General features: G+C 44.5%; 3 protein-coding genes across 5 annotated transcripts in view; 2 read left to right on the forward strand and 1 right to left on the reverse strand.

Annotated features, from left to right (window-relative positions):
• Nucleotides 1–2908, forward strand: part of ackr4b (atypical chemokine receptor 4b) — a 3204-nt gene extending 296 nt beyond the window's left edge. The window contains exon 2 of the mRNA XM_067252102.1: nt 1491–2908. Coding sequence (XP_067108203.1) covers nt 1507–2649 — 1143 coding nt within the window. The 5' untranslated portion in view covers nt 1491–1506 and the 3' untranslated portion in view covers nt 2650–2908. The remainder of the gene's footprint in view (nt 1–1490) is intronic.
• acad11 (acyl-CoA dehydrogenase family, member 11) overlaps nt 1–13096 on the reverse strand; it is a 17992-nt gene extending 4896 nt beyond the window's left edge. Inside the window, exons 1-13 of the mRNA XM_067252098.1 lie at nt 12813–13096; nt 12618–12717; nt 11565–11690; nt 11202–11363; nt 10617–10781; nt 10365–10506; nt 10063–10184; nt 9618–9724; nt 9115–9229; nt 8866–8943; nt 8281–8419; nt 7867–7974; nt 6593–6691 (exon numbers count right to left, since the gene is read on the reverse strand). Coding sequence (XP_067108199.1) covers nt 6593–6691; nt 7867–7974; nt 8281–8419; nt 8866–8943; nt 9115–9229; nt 9618–9724; nt 10063–10184; nt 10365–10506; nt 10617–10781; nt 11202–11363; nt 11565–11690; nt 12618–12717; nt 12813–13039 — 1690 coding nt within the window. The 5' untranslated portion in view covers nt 13040–13096. The remainder of the gene's footprint in view (nt 1–6592; nt 6692–7866; nt 7975–8280; nt 8420–8865; nt 8944–9114; nt 9230–9617; nt 9725–10062; nt 10185–10364; nt 10507–10616; nt 10782–11201; nt 11364–11564; nt 11691–12617; nt 12718–12812) is intronic.
• Nucleotides 12650–20294, forward strand: uba5 (ubiquitin-like modifier activating enzyme 5). 3 transcript variants are annotated; one of them, XM_067252100.1, is made up of 13 exons: nt 12650–12696; nt 13285–13499; nt 13664–13709; nt 13817–13906; nt 14021–14130; nt 14259–14345; nt 14461–14545; nt 14889–14993; nt 15168–15295; nt 15404–15539; nt 18113–18188; nt 18547–18653; nt 18867–20294. In XM_067252100.1, the coding sequence occupies exons 2-13, from the start codon at nt 13336–13338 to the stop codon at nt 18942–18944; spliced, it is 1212 nt and encodes a 403-aa protein (XP_067108201.1). In that variant the 5' UTR covers nt 12650–12696; nt 13285–13335; the 3' UTR covers nt 18945–20294. The 3 variants fall into 3 exon arrangements, with proteins under 3 accessions (XP_067108201.1, XP_067108200.1, XP_067108202.1); XM_067252099.1 differs by lacking the exon at nt 12650–12696 and having other exon boundaries at nt 13233–13499; XM_067252101.1 differs by lacking the exons at nt 12650–12696; nt 13285–13499 and having other exon boundaries at nt 13686–13709; nt 13817–13901.
• Nucleotides 20295–21663: the final 1369 nt, after the last annotated feature.

Genomic DNA, 21663 nt, shown 5'->3' on the forward strand with positions numbered 1-21663 from the left:
CAACGGGCAGTCACATTTTTATCACTCTGACGGTTTACTACTTTTACAGTTCAAAGTCCTGCACTAGAATCTTTACCGCTTTTACTTGATAATTCTGGTTGGTTCATAAAGTTGACATCTATTTATGAAATAACAATATAATACTTCAACTTAATGCATTAGAAATGTATTAGGGTAAGGGTTAATTTCCTTCAAGCTTAAACTGAATATCATTCAAGAGGAGCAAATGTCAAAACATTTACATTACTCCCATTTGCGCTCAAAGATAGAAAAAAACAACTATGAGGCTCCAAGAATATTTGAAATATTTGAGGCATCTGGCTTGACACTGACATCAACCCCTCCCTAAAGAATTACACAATAAACCTGGAAAACGTTACAATGTTCCCGACTTCAAATAGGAGAGGTGTCCCAACAAAAGCACCTGCAAGTTCACATTAGCCAAATCAACTCCATCTGTTGGTTTTAATCAAGTGGAGCCGTCACTTTAAAGCCTCACACCATCTCGTTGATTCAGGGCTCCAGGTTCTATACGTTTTCTGAGAAATCCCATGGGAGGCTCTCCTGAAGACTGACTGTCAGGTCAAACTGAAGCCCTACCACTTGCCTCTCCCCAGACAAAAGCATCCTCGGTAGATTCTGACAGGACTGTCTGTGATAACGTGCACACACACACACACACGTTTGCATTCATCTCCCTGCAGATCACTCAGTTGCAGAGGGAGATCGCTAACCAACACGACAAGATACCTCACTGACCCACATAAGAACGCACGCTATACCTGGTCTGATCAGAACACAGATACTTCACACAGTCAGGTCTCAGGCACGCAGAAACTGCCTGACAAACAGGAATCACACTCCCAGAAAATCCAAGAACGTGAATCTTATCAACTGTCTGCTTTGCTTCTGGATGGCAGGAAAATTCCTTTCTCAGTCACGGACAGCGTAGTTTTCCGTTGTACTTGGATGACTCGGTGTTGTGTGTTTGAAAACTTAAATCCAGGGTTTAGGGCTGATTTGGACGCACGGTTGTGCACACAATTCCAACTGACAGGTTGTGTGAAAAACATTCCTGAACAAGAGGAGCTGATGGGTTTTCACCACACTAAGCGTGCGCACACATGATGTGCCCACGCGTGCCCACACACACAGTCACTTCTTAGCCAAGAGAGTTACAAAAAAACTAATGGAAACCGCCTTCAGGGTTCAGAATGATGGTACTGGGAACACTCCTGTTGACAAGACCGACGGTCATGCAGTAATTGGTTAAACTGCCGTTACAAGACGCAGATGAACCAGCATTTTTGAAGTTCCACCTATTCGCATCGATTAGACAAAGAGTCCGTATTTATCCATTTCTGGCCCTACATGAAATACAGCCGTGTGTTCTTGTCAAGTTCGTTTTTTTTCTCCCTTCAAGTTGTTGACAGTGGTTTCGTTTGAGGTTCAAAACACTCGCTAAACGGAGACAACTTCTTTCTCTTTAGAGAACAAAAGAGCATCATGGGGGAAGAGGACCACGACTACGACTACGACTACTGGGACTACGACAACTCCAGCTCCAACGGGAGCCACGTCGACTACACCGACTACCACACCCTCTGCGACAAGGAGGAGGTGCGCTCGTTCGCCCGCGTCTTCCTGCCCGCGGTCTACTCCCTGGTGCTGGTGCTGGGCGTGGCGGGGAACGCCCTGGTGGTGGCCGTGTACGCCTCCCCGCGGCGCCTGCGCACGCTCACCGACGTGTGCATCCTCAACCTGGCCGTGGCCGACCTCCTCCTCCTCCTCACGCTGCCCTTCTGGGCGGCGGACGCCGTGCACGGCTGGCGCCTGGGCGTGGCCGCCTGCAAGCTGGCCTCCTTCCTGTACGCCGCCAACTTCAGCTGCGGGATGCTGCTGCTGGCCTGCGTCAGCGTCGACCGCTACCGGGCGCTGGGAGGGCGCCACGCCGCCGCGGGTCCCTCGGGGGCGAGCCCCGCCGCCAGGAGACGGTGGCGGCTGCTGGTGTGCGTGGCGGTGTGGCTCGCGGCCTCGCTCCTGGCTCTGCCCGACGCGGTGTTCTCCACGGTGAAGCGCGGCCACGCCAGGCCGGCCTGCACGGCCGTCTACCCGCCCAGCCTGGCTCGGCCGGCCAAGGCGGCCCTGGAGATTGCGGAGGTGGGCCTCAGCTTCCTGCTGCCCTTCCTGGTCATGGCGGTGTGCTACTGGCGGGTGGCGCGGGCGCTGGTGGGGGCGGTAGGGGTGAGGGAGGGGAGGCGCTGGCGAGCCCTGCGCGTGCTGCTGGCCGTGGTGGCCGTGTTCCTTGCCACCCAGCTGCCCTACAACGTGGTCAAGCTGTGCCGGGCCATGGACGTCATCTATGCGCTGGTCACAGACTGCGGCGTCAGCAAGGGTCTGGACCGCGCCGCCCAGGTGACCGAGAGCCTGGCGCTGAGCCACTGCTGCGTCAACCCCGTCCTCTACGCCTTCGTGGGCTCCTCCTTCCGCGGGCACGTGATGAGGGTCGCCAAGCGCTTCGGAGAGCGCTTCGGGAGGCGCGGGGGTCGCCGTGGAAACGAGGAGCCGGCGGTGGAGATGTCGCTGAACGCCCGCGCCAGCTCTCGCTCGGTGTCGGAAGACGAGGACACGAGCACTTTCACCATCTGAGGCGCAGAACTTGACTCGTCTTCCATTTTCCCGTGGAGAAGCGAGGGGACTGTCCTGCATGAGACATTTCTAAAAAGAACTTTCCTGTATTGAAAGCTCAATGTATTCTTTGACACTTTGGATGCTTTGGAGAAAAGCGTTATCTAAAATGTACACATTATGGTATTTTACAGATCAATGATGATCAATATTACTTGTTTTTTCACAGAAATTATATTGCAACTGCCTTGGTGTATAAAGAGGTATATACACACAAAGAAATCCCTACTTTTTTATTAAAAGCAGAGGTATTTTACAGCAGTACACTTTACTTTTTTACTAATCTTAATCTTTACTAATCTAGACAGAACTAAAACTCTGTCACTCTTCTTGACGACTATGCAAACTGAAAAGACAGACAGTTCTATACTAAAGCCCTTCCGATCAGAAAGCATCTGACTTCAATGTATTCTGTGGTTTAGGGATGGACTGTTTGATTGCTCAGCATGGTTGCCCGGAGCAATCCGGGAAAATCCGCAATACAAAAGGGTGAATAGGAGAGGAGCTCCACCAAGCGATCACACAGGGAGATGGTACACCACCAGGCTTCTTTTAGCAGAGTCCAACTTCTTCCATCTCGCTTCTATTTTCTCCACTTAAATAACAGGGGGTATGCTATATTTAATGCAATTTAGAGCCCTATGGAGCGGTGAACCGGTTTCGCGGTGTAGCTCTACATATGCTCTCCATCGGCTTCAAAAGGATGAAGTATCGTTCTGTCTATGAATTCAAAATCGGGGCCGTCATATCGCGTCAAACTCAAGCCGGATCAAAACTCCTTTTTATGTTGGGATGAAAATAAAACAAGGTTCGTTTTATGCCCTGAATGAATAACAAAACCCTCCCTGGAGCGTACACAAAAGAGGCATGTGGTCTGTTTGTGACGGTTCGACAGCGTTTCAACAAAACTTTTGGATGCCACAGGAATTACTTAAAAAGATGTACCCATCAAGTCAACCACTAATCGCTCGCAAATGGGAATACCTTCACAGCTTAAGATGATTGGAGGTTCTACCTTCTGTGACCAGGGCAACCAGCCACCACAATATCAACATTCCTTATCTTGTTTGTGACAGAACAAGTTCATTCCAGTCTGCTTCAGGTTTTACATTAATAATAATAATAATAATATTTGGTTGGTAGGTAAACAGAATTCACAGAATAGATGAGTCAGCGCCCTATAGAAAGCCACATCCCATTCAATTCCATTGCCGTTCCATGTCCTATGACTTGGAAAGAGGTGTGCGGGAATTAGAGTACCAGCCACAAACTACCTGAGAGGAACACTAAATTAAATCCAAGACATTCTGGATTTTTGGAAAATGATTCAGAGATTAACTTCCAACAGCGTTGCTGTGCTTAATTAGCTATGTGTCATAAATCCATTATACATTAGAACAAATCACAAGATCCGGCTCTGAATTTGTGCATTTTCAACCCAATTCCAGCAGAGATTCACCAGATTCAAATGAAGTGGAGGAAAATGGCTTACAGACCTCAGACATGGTCTACCTACCCCAAGTCAACCGCCATAAGCATAAGGTCGATAATGGCGAACATGTGTAGGCCTGTATGTGTGTGTGTGTGTGTGTGTATAAAGCCAGAATTACTTTTGAGAAAGAAAAAGAAAAGGTGTGGATCTGGGAGTCATTGGAGTAAATAAGCACAACACCCCAGCAGTGTTATGACAACATATGAGAACAAGACTGAAGGCTCCACAGCCACAAAACCAAATATCACTAAACAACAAAGAACGGAAGAGGCGTATTTAACTTCAAGTAAGGAGGAATTTACAACGAGTAAGGTTCACACCGTTTCATGACAAGAAAAAGCGTGTGGAAGCCAAAGTAAACAAACCACAACCATTTTAGGAATATCCACACATTTAAATACAGCGCATTATCAGAGGAAAGCTTCATCTTGCTTCCATCTTTTTCTTTTGTATTTGAATAAAAAGTGTTCAGCAGTTCTGGATGCTTAGAGCCCAAGACAATCCTAAATTAGCACAGACACACAGTACACAAAACAAAAATATGAATGCAAAAATATACATCTGAAGTCGAGAGTTGGTCCCATGTTCTATGAATTACATAATGTCCCATATATGAAATGTTCCCTTTGCACAACCAACCTAATGATCTCTCATTAACAAGGGACAAATGAATGTTTTTCAAATGACCTGATCTGAACACTAACTCATTGTAATGTGTCCATGTTGCATTTATATTTTTGTCAAGTTTATTTATAAAACAAAATACATTGGTTTTATATGGTGAGTGAAAGTTTGTGAAAAGTCTCAAAAGAAAGAACATTCAGAGCACTAACTCTGTTTCATAAACAAGGTATTTTGTGATGTCTGAAGTACTCAAGTAGCCTTAAGAGCTGTAGCAGTGGCAATAACTTTGTACTAGGGAATCTAGTTTGTGCATTAATCTGAGGGCTGGATGACTCGTGCTATAATCACAAACTATACGATTCCCCTCCACCCATCGCTGCTTTGTTAACCAACGAATACTGAAAGTGCCCCACCTTGACAACCTTGGAACAAATCACAAACAAACCCCTATACAGTCGGCATGGTAACAGAGGAGCATGTACGGTAAGGGCCCACTTTTATTATTTCTACAAATCTTGTTATAGTGGTACAAACAGCCAAACCATTTCATACAATCCACAAAAGAACTGTGGTTGGGACTGCCATCTCTGCTGATCCTCATGACCCAGCCATCACCATCTAGGAATATGTACACAGTTTCTTGTAAATACCACTACAAATTCTCATTTCTGCTTCTTACGCAAACTACAGTGTTGCCTTGGGTTGCTTTTACCAATGAGAAGTTGTCAAACTTGTAGACTGGAGAAGTGTTGATGAAACATGGCAATCGATGGGAAACGTCGCCTAATATGTCACAGTCAAACACACATCAGTCATGAGTTTCAAACTGTTGCAGCACTTGGCAAGTCGCCGTCATTTCTGGTAGCTGTTGTTTAAATATGAACGAGGTTTACACACGGTATTTGTTGTGCAATGGAATGCACGTCATGTCACTAAGTAATCCTATATCAAGGCACTATTTAAAAAGTACAAAAGGGAGGGACAAAGAAAAACGTATTAAAAACTTGTGGTGTGTGTATGCATGTGTGAAGGGATGGAGTTGCAGTTAACAACGAGACCTTGAAATTAAGCGGAAACAAAGTACTAGTGTAATATAAATTCGGATTTGTGTTCGGCTTGTATTTTAGGGGTTAACTTCATATTTATCTAAGATTACATAATTGTGATCAAATAAATCCAGTCGAATTAAAGTCGAGTAATTAACCAACGAATCGTGTATGGATCATTGGAATCCTTAAACTCCACAAATAAATATTATAAAATAATGTACATAACTGGCTAATTAAGGGCTGACTGAATAACAGCAAAAGGTTCTTTAAACAGTTCCAAAAACAATCAAATACTGATTTTGTAGATAGAGCTATTCCTTGATGAGCGGAAACGTTGTGTCCTGTGTTTAATGTTATGGTTCAAAGGTTCATTCACGTATGACTCTCACTGTGACTCATTTGTCATGTGTGCTCTCAGGATTCCGTGTGTTGCCTTCTCTGTTTGACTCCATTAACGTTCACATGCCCAGAAGGGGCTCTGTGATGTTCAAGAGGTCTCGAGTGCTCTGCCGTAATGTCATGCTAGTCAGAGTTTAGTCTGAGGCGTTTGCCTGGAATTTTTTTACAATGTACAACTATATACAGTTTAGATGCTTTCTCATTAGCGACTCTTTGGAGCACGCTAACAGTCGGTTTGGACCAAAGGGGAAGGAACGCTGTCCTTTGTAGCTCCTTAATGGATCATATAAATCACGGGGCCATTAGAAGTGAGTCGTGGTTGGGGGAAGACTGGACGTACCGCTGCTCCACCACTTCCTGCCTTGGATGACGAAGCAGTCGCCGTCTCTCTGGAGGGTGCACGCCATGTTGGTGGCATCGCTGGAGGCTACGTCTGGCTCTGGGAAGCAAGAGGAAACAAGACGTGGATCACCACAGACACACGCACGCACGCACCTCCGAACACAAGAACGTATTTATCGAGAACCTAAGGACCTATTTTCATGCAGTCTATGTACCGAGACAAACGTGCACAGGACAGACTCAGGCACTATTTGCCCTTAATTATACCCTTTTACCACACAATCAACCGAGCCACACAAGATGAGGACATACACATTGACATGACTGTGATGATAGGGATTGACCACCGGTGTGAATTCCCAGCCATGTTTACAAATGAATAGCTGTGGAGAGAGTTCGCAGTTCTAACACTAGGTCCATAAATCTCACCCAAGACAGCAAAACAACAGATGCCCTCCAAAGAGTAACTAAACCCTCATCACCATGTTCCAGAAACACGGAGAACTTGGAACACCCACTCGCTGAAGACTTTGCAGTGCTACGACCACTCCACAGGGACCAAACAGGGAACTATTACTCATTGCGACTCAGTGCTAACTGGCTCTGTTTCCAGTGTCCAGAGTAACCTCAGTGGAAACATGCATCTGCCTACAGGGAAAAAGGGTGTAACAGCCTACACTTTCTTTCCAATAGCCTCATCTGAAGATGGAGAGAATTCATGTACGATGGAAAGGTCAGCTATGCTGTGTTTTCATGCAAAATACGTCTATTGTAATGTGGACTTATCCTAAGTGAAGTTCACTATATACACTTCATATATGATGTACATTTATTAGGGGGGGAAACACTATGGGCTGCGAAAGCACGTTATTTCAGACTAAGGTGACAAAATAAATATTTACTGCAGACTAGCGTTGCTGTAGAAGTATTTACTGCCGACCGGCATCACTATGGAAGTATTTACTGCAGACTGGCGTGACAGTAGAAGCGTTTACTGCAGACTGGCGTGACTGTAGAAGCGTTTACTGCAGACTGGCGTGACTGTAGAAGCGTTTACTGCAGACTGGCGTGACTGTAGAAGCGTTTACTGCAGACTGGCGTGACTGTAGAAGCGTTTACTGCAGACTGGCGTGACAGTAGAAGCGTTTACTGCAGACTGGCGTGACAGTAGAAGCGTTTACTGCAGACTGGCGTGACTGTAGAAGCGTTTACTGCAGACTGGCGTGACTGTAGATGTAGACGGCAGAAGATTGAGGCGACAGCCCTACCTACCGGTCATGCAGAAGCAGGAGCGGATCTCCCCCTGCAGCAGGGGCTGCAGCCAGGCTTTCTTCTGCTCCTCTGTGCCGTACATGTGGAGCACCTCCATGTTCCCCGTGTCTAGAGGGGACAACACAACATCAGACGCACGCACGCACACACACACACACACACCAGACTCAGCTTCCATGTAGCGGTGGGTCAGTTCAGCAAACCTGGTTTCACCGTTACATTCTAAATGCAGATAACTTGTCAAGACTTCAGGTCAGATCAGTCACAAAGGCCTCTCGTTAAGAGACATCACTTTGTGTGTGTGTGTGTGTGTGTGTTTGTGATGCGTCACAAAATGGTGGTCAAAAATATGGCATCAGAGCCATAGAAACCCTTCCTCATGGAGCCATCTCGGCGCCAGTCCCTGAGTCTCACCAGGCGCCTGGCAGTTAAAGACCTCCGGGGCGTAGAGGCAGCGGCCCGTTTCCTCGGCGATGTGGGCATAATCCAGCTGGGTGAGGCCACAGGCGGATGGCAGGAAGAGGTTCCACAGCCCCGCCTCTCTGGCCTTGCCCTGGGGAGGAGGGAAAGCAGCTTCGATTTGACCTTTAAACTTCGAGGAAGCTTGACTGCGCGCAGACAAAAGTCGCAAATATTCACGAGAAATACCTGACATCGAACATCTTGCTCAAATGTTACATGCTCAAAAAATTATGATGCTTAAATTGAAGTTTGGGCCAAACTGATATGGGAAAATTGATCTTGCGCCAGGTTTGGCTTTTCTGTGGAAGTGCACTTACAGCTAAATCACCTTTCTAATGCACTGAAGGAAATCATAAACAACATAAGATCCAGCACAGGTTAAACCTATTCTCATTTATGACACGCTTAAGCCAGGCAATGCTTTACCTAATCTTATGCAAAGTCCAATTAAAATTGGTGTTAGTGGTTAACAACTATTTATAAATGATTGATTACAGTCAATGCTAACATGCCATGACAAACCCTTTTGCACCTCACCTTCAGATCCTCTATCACCTGTGGCGTGTGCCATCTCTGTGGTGAATTAGCGTGCTTAGAATAGAACGCTCTCACTTCCTGTGAAGGGAAACCAGGAAGAAAGAGTTCACCTATTCCAGCTAACTTTGTGTACAAGTGCATTGCTGTGATATTTATGTTTAGTTTCTCTTTTTATTACCAGGAAGGAATGACTCAGAGGTTAAGGTAATACAGTCAGCTAGTGCAATGCAGTCTGTGGTCACCACAAACCTCCTGAGCAGGAAGAACTTGTTGTCTCATGAAGTCTTTGACCTGCTGGAGAACAGCCTGGCCTTTGGCTGTCTGGAGAAACAGCATGGAGTCAGCATGCGGGGAGCTGGATGGACTAAAACACACGCACATATTTTCATCTATTGTTTTTTCTTTCTCTGCCGGTGCATCGCCTTCCCCTCCCTCTTTTGCTGGTGCTCCCGCCACTTTAGCTAAAAAATAATACATTTCTCAATTTCCTTGAAAAGTGTATTCAGGCCTGGCACAATTCACTTAACATGTAGTCATTTAGCAGACGCTCCTATCCAGAGCGACTTACAGTAAGTACAGGGACACAACGTCATTTGCACGGCCGGGAATCAAACCGGCAACTTTCTGATTAACAGCCCGACTCCCTAACCGCTCAGCCATCTGACCGCCACTTTCGATATGCTTGTTTGAAAAAACAAAACAAACATTTCATTTCATGAATGTCATAGTCAATACTATACTAAAGGACAGACCTTGTTGCAATCTGCAAGCCAACCTTGGCCAGGGGCTCCACACTGTGGCCAAACTGGGCAGCGTTTGTTGCACTAGCATTACCCAAAAGGTGGCGCGCATAGACCCCCTGGTGGAGGGAAGAGTAGGAGAGAGAGAGATAGAAAGAGAGAGAGAAAGATTACACCTCCTTATCCTGTATGTGTATGTGTTATTTTGTATATTTAGGAGGTTTATTGTATAATAATTTAGCTTATCATAGGTGTAATCTATGTTCTGAGTACTTATATGTCATGTTATGCCAGGTTGCTTTGCGTTGTCTTGTCCTAAGAATTTCAGTGCCCAGTCTGACCTTGTGTTGTTCTGTGCATCTGACAATAAAAGACTTGAACTTGAGTGTATGTGTGTGAGTGAGAGTGTGTGTGTGAGTGAGTGAAATAGGAATACAGAAGTTGCAGCTGGACTTGCCTGAGCGATCCCTGCCACCTTGAAGATGGACAGAGCCAGGTAGAAGTTGAGCTGAGGCAGAGAGGCTGGGATCCCCCGGCAGCGACAGTAGATGGAGATCAGGTCCTTAGGAGTGGGGACACCTTCGGAGACGGACACACGTTAGCAGACACGTTAAAGATAGCATTCAGGTCAGGGTTGGAAACCAGATTGAAATAGAACCTCCAAACCAACCCCCCCCCCCCCCCCCCCCCAACAAGCACTGTACATCAAATCCACGCATCTTTTTTCCTCATCAGTCAGTGAGGGGTCAAAGGTCGTACCTTCCACGCCACGGAGGCTGCCCATGGTGCTGAGGAGGTTGAGGCTGCTGGGCCAGTAGTGAGGCATGAGGAAGTACGCCAGGTCACTCAGGGGCTGGCCTGTGGTGGACAGCTCCCAGTCCAAAACAGCTATCACACGTGCCTACAGGGACAGACAGACAACACATTTGTATTTGTGTGCTTTATTATTGTAATTATTAAATATTTTGTATTATTATTATATAGTGTGTTTGGTCTGGCACATCGAGGCACCTCTGTGGGATGGAAGATTAGGTTGTCCAATCGAAAATCTCCGTGGACCAGAGAAGCCTCGTTGTCATTGGATGGCAGGTTGCTCATCAGCCAATCGGAAAGCTCATCCATGGCTGGAATTTCCTTGTGGGCGGCTGCTTTGTATTGCTTTGTCCAAGTAGTCACCTACAGGAAGGAAAACACACTGAAACATATCCTCATCCATCAATCAGTTCAATAGTATTTATGGATCCTTATATGTCCTTATTAACACACTGAATGAAAGCATCCTTACTCTCATGCATTTTTGTGTTCACCGTGCCTGGTGGCAGAGTTGGGTGGCTACTGGTGCGATGTGGCTTGTAAATACAGATGTTCTTTGACTCTGACCACCGAAATACTGTAAAACTATGCATTTCTGATCCTCTCTTCTGCGGTACAGTCAATGTGAACTATTTCTATGTCTCTTTAAAATCAAAGCATCCGCCTCATGAATACAATTTTATAAAAAATTAATAAAATAAAATGATTTATCTACTAAATACTCCAAATGAACCTGCTCCAGTTGGTTGGGATATAGAGGATGATGTCGTGGTATCCTCTTACCTGTCTCCTGCAGTAGCCAGGCCCTTTGCCATAGTCCTCCAGACCCAGAGTGGCTGGGTCTATGGAGTGGAGGCTCGCCAACACCTCCACGGCGGCCACGTACAGGGCTGCCCGCTCCGCTGCACTGACTCCAGGCAAGCGAAGGTCACGGAACATACGCCCCTGGAGCATGAAAGAACAGACACAAAGTAGCACGGAGGCCTTTTTTTCGTTGCAGGAGTTATATGTGTTATTACATCATATAACATCGCTTCCAAACATTAAGGGGCATTTGAGCTTGAGAACGCAGGAGGACAGTCATCTCATCCCCTACGGATGGAATGTTCCTTCATTTGTAAAAGGTGGTAAAAATTGCTGACGTACCTTTACATGCTCCATAAGGTAGAACTCGGTCCCAATCACCCCAGCGTCAGTGCAGTGTAGCAAGGGCTGTGGTACTCTAAACCCAGTAGAGAACAGGGCTTTCTGCACCCGATATTCTCTGTCAACCTGAACACATGGTAAAAGCAGGCAAGCTGGTAGTCTCCTTAGCACAAGACAATATGAAGTTTGGAATGTTTTTTTATTGACCAATATTCTGTAATGAACCAATTGCCTACTTGAAAATTACACAACATAATACCTCCCGTTGTATTATGCATTGCTAGTGCAGTACCCGAGCCCATTATTCAGCTGGAGTTTGTGTGCATGGCTAAAGTATTTTCAAAGTTCGACTAGATATCACTGCGCATCCACATAACAAAATACAGTGATCTGGTTGTCTGTCTATACTGACAGTAAAGTATCCCTTTCATATTGTATTTCTGTTAGCGAGTCAGCATTTCATCCTTAAAGAAAATCCTTCCAAATAATCGGAGTCACTATTGAAGTTCTTGTGTTACCAGCACAGGCCCTTTATCGCACGTCATAACCCCTCTCTCCTCTAAGTTAAGTCACAGTAGACAGCAACATTGTTTGTTCTGAGTGAGCGTGAGTTCCCGCTGTCACACTGAATGTATTGTATGATTGTACAATCGAAATTTTGTTTTTGTTATACTTGTACCTTGTCCAATAATCGAATCAGCATTTCATCATAAATTAGAGTCAAAATATCAAAAGGAAAAGCGCCTATTTCCAAAATAATAGTCCCATAATCTTACAAAAAATACTAGTGATAAACCCATACCCAGGTCGTTAGTCAAAATGTATCAATTTTCCAATAGAGTCCTGTAGGATTCGGTTTGGCCCCCGGCAACAATCTGGGTTTCTCATGTGGCCCTCCAAGAAAAATAATTGCCCACATAGTATAATTTTCAAGTAGGGAACTGATTCCATTGTCCCCAGTTGGCCCCACCAATGTCTCCCTCTGCTGGAGAACAGTAGTACAACACTAAACAACAAAACTTCTGTGTCGTAAAGTTCGTAGAAGTGTTTTACCTTGTGAGCTCCTGGCAGAAGCATACCTGGTGGTTTCTTTCTGAGCACATAACTTTCAGAAGGTGTATGGATGAGGAAGGTAGGGTTGGATTGACCAGCGCTACAAAGACGTACATAACCAGTTAATTAGCCTATCGATAAAGCTAATATGCCAATTAATGGAGCATTTTGTTTGGAGAAATTAAGGTTTGCTACCTGTATTGTCTGACAGTCAGCGTGCCATTGTTTGGGACTATGTTCTTGAGAGCCAGGTATTGCTGAAGATTTCCAACATCAAATTTGTGCTGCTCCCGGACATGAGTTGTTTGGTCTTCCATTTCGTAGCATGGGTTAATTATTTGTGAAGACAGCAAAGCTGAATGGCTAAATCTACTGCTGTACAGACCATGCACTTTTGCTTGCAAGCGACGCATACAAAGCATTTTCACAGATTTACTCAACAGTCTCAGCTACACGCTCATGTGTGACGTAGTGGGATATAGTTCAGATGATACGCAGGATAATCGTACCAAAGAGTATACTCAGCTAGGAACTAGCTTGCTAGCTTGTTACTTCCTCTGTTTCTCCCCGGATTGTGTTTACAGTAGCGCCGGGTGTGACAGCTGATGCGAGTTGTGCAGACGTGTACTTCGTAGTTCAATCAGCCTTTCAATCTTTTGGGTTTCAGTACTTGTCAGGAGGCTAAAAAGATTGCGATTGTTTTTACATTCTACCAAGAATGGCCACTGTCGAAGAGCTTAAGCTGCGTGTCAGAGAGCTGGAAAATGAGTTGATTAAGTGCAAGCAAAAGCGGTGCACCGAGGAAGATGCTAACAATCAGGCACATCACAGACCAAGGATTAACAAAATGAGTGCCGAGGTGGTGGATTCAAATCCTTACAGGTGTGTCATTTTTCATTTAACGAGCGAGTTTGACAAATTATTCAATAACCAGTTAGATTTTTTTTTTTTTATGTTTAAAGCCTCAATAATAATAATAATAATACATTTGGCCTCATCGTCCATATGGTACTGTCGGCTAATCGTAAAGTGATTTTTTTCTGCAGTCGTCTCATGGCTTTGAAACGAATGGGCATTGTGGAAGATTACGAGGTAACGTCAACTAAACACAATTGATGATAATAGTATTGGACCTTCTAGAGACCAAGAAACAGTGGCATTCATTTACTGTGTGTCTGTCATGAAATGACTGTCAACAGAAAATCCGGAGCTTCACGGTAGCAGTGGTCGGGGTTGGAGGAGTGGGGAGCGTGACCGCAGAAATGCTCACAAGATGTGGCATTGGTAAGGTAATACAAACTTCACGTTACTCCATGAATTATACTCTTTGCTCAGTCTCCGTCTTCAACACTTCTTTTTATAAATGTATAACATTTAAATCTAACTGTTTTATTCCTGTGCAGTTGATCCTCTTTGATTATGACAAAGTTGAACTGGCCAATATGAATAGGCTATTTTTCCAGCCTCATCAGGCTGGACTCAGCAAAGTGGAGGCCGCTGAGCACACCCTCAGGTACACTGACTGAAGCCTGACTTACTAGAAAAGTCATATATCCTTGGTGATCCTTGTTTTTTACTCAGAATATCTTGAACTCTTGTTTGAACACTGAATTCATTCAATTACCTCATCGCTCTTCACAGAAACATTAACCCCGACGTGAGGTTTGAGACCCACAACTACAACATCACCACCATGGATAACTTTACACATTTCATGGAGCGTGTCAGGTGAGGGGACTGCCCTGCAATGTAGTAGTCCTGCTGATGGGTGCTACCAGTTCTAGTCATCTTCCCTATCAGTCCAGAGTGCATCCAGTCTTCATGTTTTGTCTGGTTTTCTCAGTCATGGAGGGCTGGAGAATGGGAAGCCAGTGGACCTCCTACTCTGCTGTGTGGACAACTTTGAGGCTAGAATGGCCATCAACACAGTCAGTGCACAAGCTTTGTCTCTCTTGCTCACACGCACGCACACACACACGCTTTGGGCCCTGAACCTTCTCTCTACTCTAGTAGTCTAGACATTTATTTATATATAATATATGTTTATGGGGGTGTAGTCTAGTAGTCTAGACATTTATTTATATATAATATATGTTTATGGGGGTGTAGTCTAGTAGTCTAGACATTTATTTATATATAATATATGTTTATGGGGGTGTAAAAAAAAACGACGTAGTCGAACGGTAACGCCCTTGTGTCGAATCAAACCCCGACCTTGAATTAGTTGAACCGTTACACCCTTGATATGTATGCAGAGCCTTTCTCTCCCAGGCCTGCAATGAGCTGAGTCAAATCTGGATGGAGTCAGGCGTGAGCGAGAACGCCGTATCGGGTCACATCCAGCTCATCATCCCCGGGGAAACGGCCTGCTTCGCCGTACGTCCACAAAACGCACACTCGCTCACACACTTGCACTGGGAGATGTCCGCCTACAGATGGCCTGAAAGCACAAATACTTGCAGAGAATGAAGTCATGTTATTTCGACGCATCTTGCTGTGATGGAGCATCTCTGGAAGTGATGCAGACTAATCGTCTTACTGTTCTGACAGTGTGCCCCTCCCCTGGTGGTGGCGGCCAATATCGACGAGAAGACCCTGAAGAGAGATGGGGTGTGTGCAGCCAGCTTACCAACCACCATGGGCGTGGTCGCAGGCCTCCTGGTTCAAAATGTCCTCAAGTAAGACCCCCTCCCCCCCCCTTCGGAAAACGTTTAAATATGTAACCTAGAATACAAAACAAGCATGCCTGCAAGGTACCAATGTTGTGTGTGTGTGTGTGTCCTTAGGTACTTGCTGGGCTTTGGGACAGTCAGTCACTACCTGGGCTACAACGCAATGCAGGACTTCTTCCCCAACATGGCCATGAAGCCCAACCCCCAGTGTAACGACCGCCACTGCAGGAAACAGCAGGACGAGTACAAGGTGTGTGTGTGTTGAATTAGCTACTGTACATTTCTGCATCAAGGGTCTTCTAGGTCAGAGTGAGTGTGTCTATCTTACTAATAAACTTCAAGCAGAGCAAGGCGTCCTCTTGAAAGATATTTTTAGAACTAGCCCTAGGCAGCACCACATTCTATGCTGCTAGGTTCACAACTGCAAATAACGATAGTTAGTCAACTTTTGTAATCATGATCTCAACAAGGTATGTTCCCCCTTCCATTATATGTGACACGGTCCAGTCAAAAGGGGATGTTGTCGGCATTCCGTATTGTCCGCTAGAAGCCTTTAAAAAAAAAAAAAAAATTATACAGTTTTCATTTTCATGCATTTTACAAAACTTAGTGTTAAAGAAGCCACTCGATATAATAAACAACATGTTTAGGATCACTAGATACTCATCATTTGTTCTTGTTTACCTAAGCTTCCAGTTGAGTTGTGGGTGCGTCTTGCGTGATGTGCTTTGATTTGCATCACGGTGCAGCCGTATGTAGGCTGTGTTTGTCTGTGCAAAGTACGAACCCATCCCTCCTCCTAATCAAGTAGTGAATCAGCAGATTTGGTCTCGAGTCAAGTACCTTTAAATATAATGTTTCACAAGTAGTTGTGTCAACTTTCAAGCGTGCCTTCTGCGTGTTCGCCAAACATTTTTGTCATACGTTCGTTTTAGCCTACATCCACGGATTAAATAGAATGAATAGGCTAATCTCGGGCATTGCATTGTACACTGGATGCATTTTTCTTTGTTTGACCTGGTAAACCGTGAATAGGCTACATCTTTCAGGCTGTTTTCGGACGATGCGATTTGCACCAACAACTTAACACATTACCTGCCCCGATTATGATTCAAGTTGAGTGCAATGTAGTCAAAGGAAAAAATACCTTGGTGATAACACACACATATCTAGGATCGAGTGAGAATATTGATTTATTGTAAACAAGAAATTGGACTGCGGCCGGTGCTCGACGCTTCAAATGTTTGACACAAAACGGCTACACCTCTCTGAAGGCGTGAAATGGTCTAAAATCTTTGAAGCCGATTATCTGGGCTGGAGCTTTCTAGGTTTACCAACATTCAGATACCCGTATCATCTTCAACTATTTGCAGATGTCAATGTGTGACACGTAATTTGAACGCTTACAATCTGCACTTTCATAATCTGTAATTAAAAGAAAAGGGAGAGAAAACCTCGCCGACAACATCCCCGTCTGACTGGACCGTGCCACATATTCACCTCTCACATCTCACAGTCTTCTCGAACCTCATCTCGGTACCTCTTCGGTTCCATTCTGAGGTTGGGGCCTGTCTTCCCCATTGGTTTCCTTGGCATCACATGGCTCACAAACGAGGCCCATGTGTGCCTGTAACTTTGTTACCGGGTTCCCTTTCCCCAGCTTCACTTTGTATCTTTTCTGTTGTCTCTGCTCCACTGCGCACATCTATGTTATTAATTGTGATATGCACACATGCACCCACTTCATTGGTCTCTCAATGCATTAAATGTACTGTTTTTTTGTTTTTGTTTTCGAGCTATCAATTTGATAGAGCGAAGCATATTACAGTTTTTCCTCAGTCGCTTTGGTACATTTCTCAGATCGCAATTGAAATTCTCAAAACTATTTCTTCAACCTCCGCATCGTCTAGTCACTTGGCTGTATGGCTGTTGGATATATTGCTATGTACAAGTCGCAAGTATCTGAAACACTACTCTGAGGACAGATCAAGTCATCGCAACTTTTCACCTTGTCACTGTCTCTGACCATTGTAATTGATGTGTTCATCTGTTGGCAATAAGGAGGTGACTGTTACTGATGTGTTTAACTGGGGACAAAAACAGGAAAGCGTCTGAAGAATGGTGACTTTTGGGCATGTAACGGCTTGAGATGACAACGTGTAAGAAAGCCAAAGTCCACCGTTATAGGAGATACAAGAGGGTGTATAAAAGCTTGTCGAAATAATTAATACTTTGATCAACACACCGAGAGCCTGATAGCAGGTGTGCCCTCCATGTTTGCAGACATCAGTGTCCTCAACATAATAATATTTGCTGTTTGAGCCTTGGCGCTTACTTCGTGTATCAGTTAAATAGCGTGCTGTGGAGAAAATTCCACAACACTACATTATGAATTGCTGTCATGTTGATCAAAATGTATTATACTGGTTGTCTGTTGAAAAGTCTTACCCCCCAAAACATGTCAAGACATAAGTTAATTACATAAGTCATTACATGCAATGGTTGGACCTGTAATTCCCCACACAGTGCTGCATGTATAGTTCTGCCTAAAGGGGTGTTTTCTACGTTTACATTTTTACTCATTTAGTATTCTAAAATCAATCTCCCACATACAGTAAGCAATGTGTAACTTTTTTCTGTTGAAATTGAGATATGCCACACAGAAACTCTAGCCGTAAGCATTTTCAATCATTGTCATCAAAACTGTTGCCATGGTTCACATCAGAAACGATTTACATATTACACTGTTATATTGACGTGCACGAGTGGCAGAAGCAGAGGAATGTGTTTGAAGAAGTGCCTTGTGTATCTCATCTCCCCCAGAGAAAAGAGTCAGAGAGGCCAAAACAGGAAGTGGTCCCGGTGGAGGAGGAAGTTGTGCATGAGGAAAACGATTGGGGTGAGTATTCGATAACAACAATACAGGAGACCAATCATATCTTATATTAAGGTTAGGGTTAGTAGTTAGAGATAACATAATTTGGAATGGAAGTGAATGGTGGTCGTCCACCACTAGGATAGAAAAACAAGTGTGTGTGTGTGTGTGTGTGTGTGTGTGTGTGTGTGTGTGTGTGTGTGTGTGTGTGTGTGTGTGTGTGTGTGTGTGTGTGTGTGTGTGTGTGTGTGTGTGTGTGTGTGTGTGTGTGTGTGTGTGTGTGTGTGTGTGTGTGTGTGTGTGTGTGTGTGTGTGTGTGTGTGTGTGTGTGTGTGTGTGTGTGTGTGTGTGTGTGTGTGTGTGTGTGTGTGTGTGTGTGCAGGGATTGAGCTGGTGTCAGAGGTGACGGAGGAAGAGCTTAAGGCTGCTTCGGGTCCCGTCCCAGATCTCGTGGAGGGCATCACCGTGGCCTACACCGTGCCAGACAAGGTCAGAACATGTTCGGAACTACACATAAGACACACTGTCTGTCTTAACGTGGTGCCCAGTTACTGATCACAAGACCAGTCAAGGAATAGGAAGTCCTTTCAAGGGTGTACTTGTCAAACAAGATTCTCCCATGATTCTGAATATCGGTGGGTATTTGGAAGTGTTTGGACTGAAAATGACTGTGTGTGTGTTTTTTTGTTTTCCTTTGACCAGGACACTGACACAGGAGAGACGGTTGAAGAGACAGAACAGAGTCTAGACGACCTGATGGCTCAGATGAGGAAGATGTAGGACCAGGACAAAACAAGCCTCCTGTTTCATCATAATCATTGCCGCATTGCTGACTTAAACCAACCATATTGGACTTACCACAGATCTGGGTCAATTACATGATCGAATCACTTGGGTTACAATCGTGGCAGGGTTTGCTTTGAGTCACTGTTTGCACTTTTCACTGTGTAAGTTCAAATCAAGCACAACCCAAGTAGATGACAATACTTACAAAGGTCATTTACCCAGGCCAAGTTGATTATCCACACAAAAGCTCCAGCACGCATTGGCAGGACCTAGCTCAACTATCTAGAACAAAATGTATTCTAAGTTCCCTGTCCTTGGAATGACTACAGGTGTCTCTACACAGAAGACAAAGGAATGATGCATGAAAATAAGCACTTGATGCTGTTCATATGACTTGAGAATGATTAGGCAAGCGTGTAGCATTTGATGCAAGTACAGACTAAAAGTTAACATTAATGGTATAAACTTGAGAACCATGTAGGGAACCAAAATTTACGGGAATTCGTAAACAATTTTAACCATATAATACCTGTGAATTTTGTCAGATGGTGATATCGACGAATTTAAATTTCAAAATGAAATGAAATTGAATATTTATTAATGCCTTGTGATCTTATATTGATGTGTTAATGCTTAACTCCAATGTCTTCAGTGTTGAATTGTGACTGAGGCCTAGTAGTTGCCTAAATGGCTTGAATTTTTTTTTTTTTTTTTTCAGCATGTACCATAGCTCAACTATCTGCTCAGTTACACCGTTAACTTGACAAGCCGTCTGCTGAAAGTCAATACAGACAGAAACTCTACATACAAACTTTGTTTCAATAAAGTATTTATTAGTCAGAAATGCAGACCCTTTTTCACAGTGCATGTGATTGCATATATATTCTCTGTACTACAGTTTCTTACACAAGTGTCATGGGCACATAACAATGCGCTATGACAACAGGTTAGGTATGTCGGTTTTGCATCAGTTTAATCTTGAGCTGTGGATTAGGGTCAGACCATTTGTACTGACCAATTCAGCAGGAGTTTGTTTAGCTGGTTTAACCTTCTTGTAAATCGCAAGTCCTTTAGGTTCCATCACAATAATGTAATCCATCTAAATTGTTGGACTTTTTATTTGTTGGGTCTTCATGTTGGCAGGATAACATGTAAGCTCAATCATCAATATGATACATCAACATAGGGGAGGACAAACGTGAACACACAAATATCACTTTTCAAGTTGTACAGGTCGTGCTTGGGTATGGACAGTCAACCGCAGGGCTAACATTGACTAATTGTTCCTGTATTCTGCTGACAGAGGTGGACTACTGATGAGCTGGCATTACAAACCAGCTGGTTTTAAAGGTTAAAAGGGTGTTACTCCTAAAACCTCTCCACTTCTTGGAGGACTAGTGAACTACTCCAAATGTATAGGATATTATAAAACATTATAGAATAAAACAGGTTGATCACTGAGTATTCTGCAGTGTATGTCATGTCTACCAGATCAAATGAGGGAGAAAAACACACTCTTTGGCTGTCTTTGAGCACAGGAGATGAACTTCAGTTGAACTTGTCTTAAAACCAGTACTTTACCAAAGGCAGCAGATGAGCCTAGATGTGCAACATATAGACCGGATCTGTCTTACCCGGTTACTTATCCTAGTGATGTTCACACACCTGCACGTCTATGTGCTGGTCGATTCTGTCAACTCTGGCAGTCTAATCTCAGGCCTCCACAGCCTGGGGCTAGATCTCTCCATGAAGGGGAGAGTCAGTACACTAGCACGGTGCTACAAAGGCCTCTCAATTCCCCCCTGCTTGGGTAATTTATGCACTGTTAAATAGCCAGAGGGGCTTTAGATACATAAGAAGCGAGGCCTGGACCTCACACTGCCAGTCTGTCATGATGGGGGCCAGTCAGCGGGGGAGGGGGGCTGGGGCCCTCTCTCTCTCTCAGGATCTGGATCCCGTGTGGTACTGTGCCATTCCTCGAACCGGTTCTCTTTTATGCTCCACCCCACCATCCCCCCTCCCCTCTCTCTTTTTCTCTCCTGCTCTTAATCCCAGGAAATATAAAAAAAAGGGAAAGGTAATCAGATGGGTGAGTGTGTGAGTGGAAAAACAGAGAGGGGATGAAGAGAGATGAAGGGAAATAGAAGATGAAATGGAAAAAGGGAGCCATGACTGTGTGAGGCCGGCGGTTTCATGGCTCTATTGAGACATCATCAGCGCTGTTCCTATTTGTGCTCTCATCTTGTCACACTACAGGGGGTGATGTCTCCGCCACTTTTACGATGTAGTCAACTGGCAAACAGATAGGTGGGGCCGCACGCATTGTCTTTTAATGAGATCTGATCGAAACGGGTCGGATCCACAAGAGAGTTAGAAACCATAATTACTGCTGCAATGATCAGGCCATTTGTCTCCTCTACTTGAACAGATCAATATTCAAGGCTTGCACCCTGATGACTTACAAAGTCTTGTTAATCTCACTGAAATGATTGCCGTTTTTAATATCGCGTGATCAGAGAGTTGGTAAGTAATAATGAGTTAAAAGAAAGGGGGGAAAAAAACAACAAAAAAGGAAAGAAAGAAAAACCTCACTAAAGAAAAATGTCACACAATGGATTTTGTGTGATCATTTGAACAAATACCTGTACCATGGATAGATTTTGAAAACACACCAATTATTGCATGTCACAGGTTCAACAAGTTATCATTTTGC

The sequence above is a fragment of the Osmerus mordax genome, chromosome 15, assembly GCF_038355195.1.
Source record: "Osmerus mordax isolate fOsmMor3 chromosome 15, fOsmMor3.pri, whole genome shotgun sequence".
NCBI lineage: Eukaryota > Metazoa > Chordata > Actinopteri > Osmeriformes > Osmeridae > Osmerus > Osmerus mordax.

Excerpts from the sequence above, each read along its gene's own strand:
- uba5 (XM_067252100.1), top strand. The coding sequence starts at position 13,336 with ATGGCCACTGTCGAAGAGCTTAAGCTGCGTGTCAGAGAGCTGGAAAAT. Across the intron at positions 15,296-15,403 it reads CTGGTTCAAAATGTCCTCAA|GTACTTGCTGGGCTTTGGGA; the intron begins GTAAGACCCCCT and ends GTGTGTCCTTAG. Across the intron at positions 18,189-18,546 it reads GCATGAGGAAAACGATTGGG|GGATTGAGCTGGTGTCAGAG; the intron begins GTGAGTATTCGA and ends GTGTGTGTGCAG.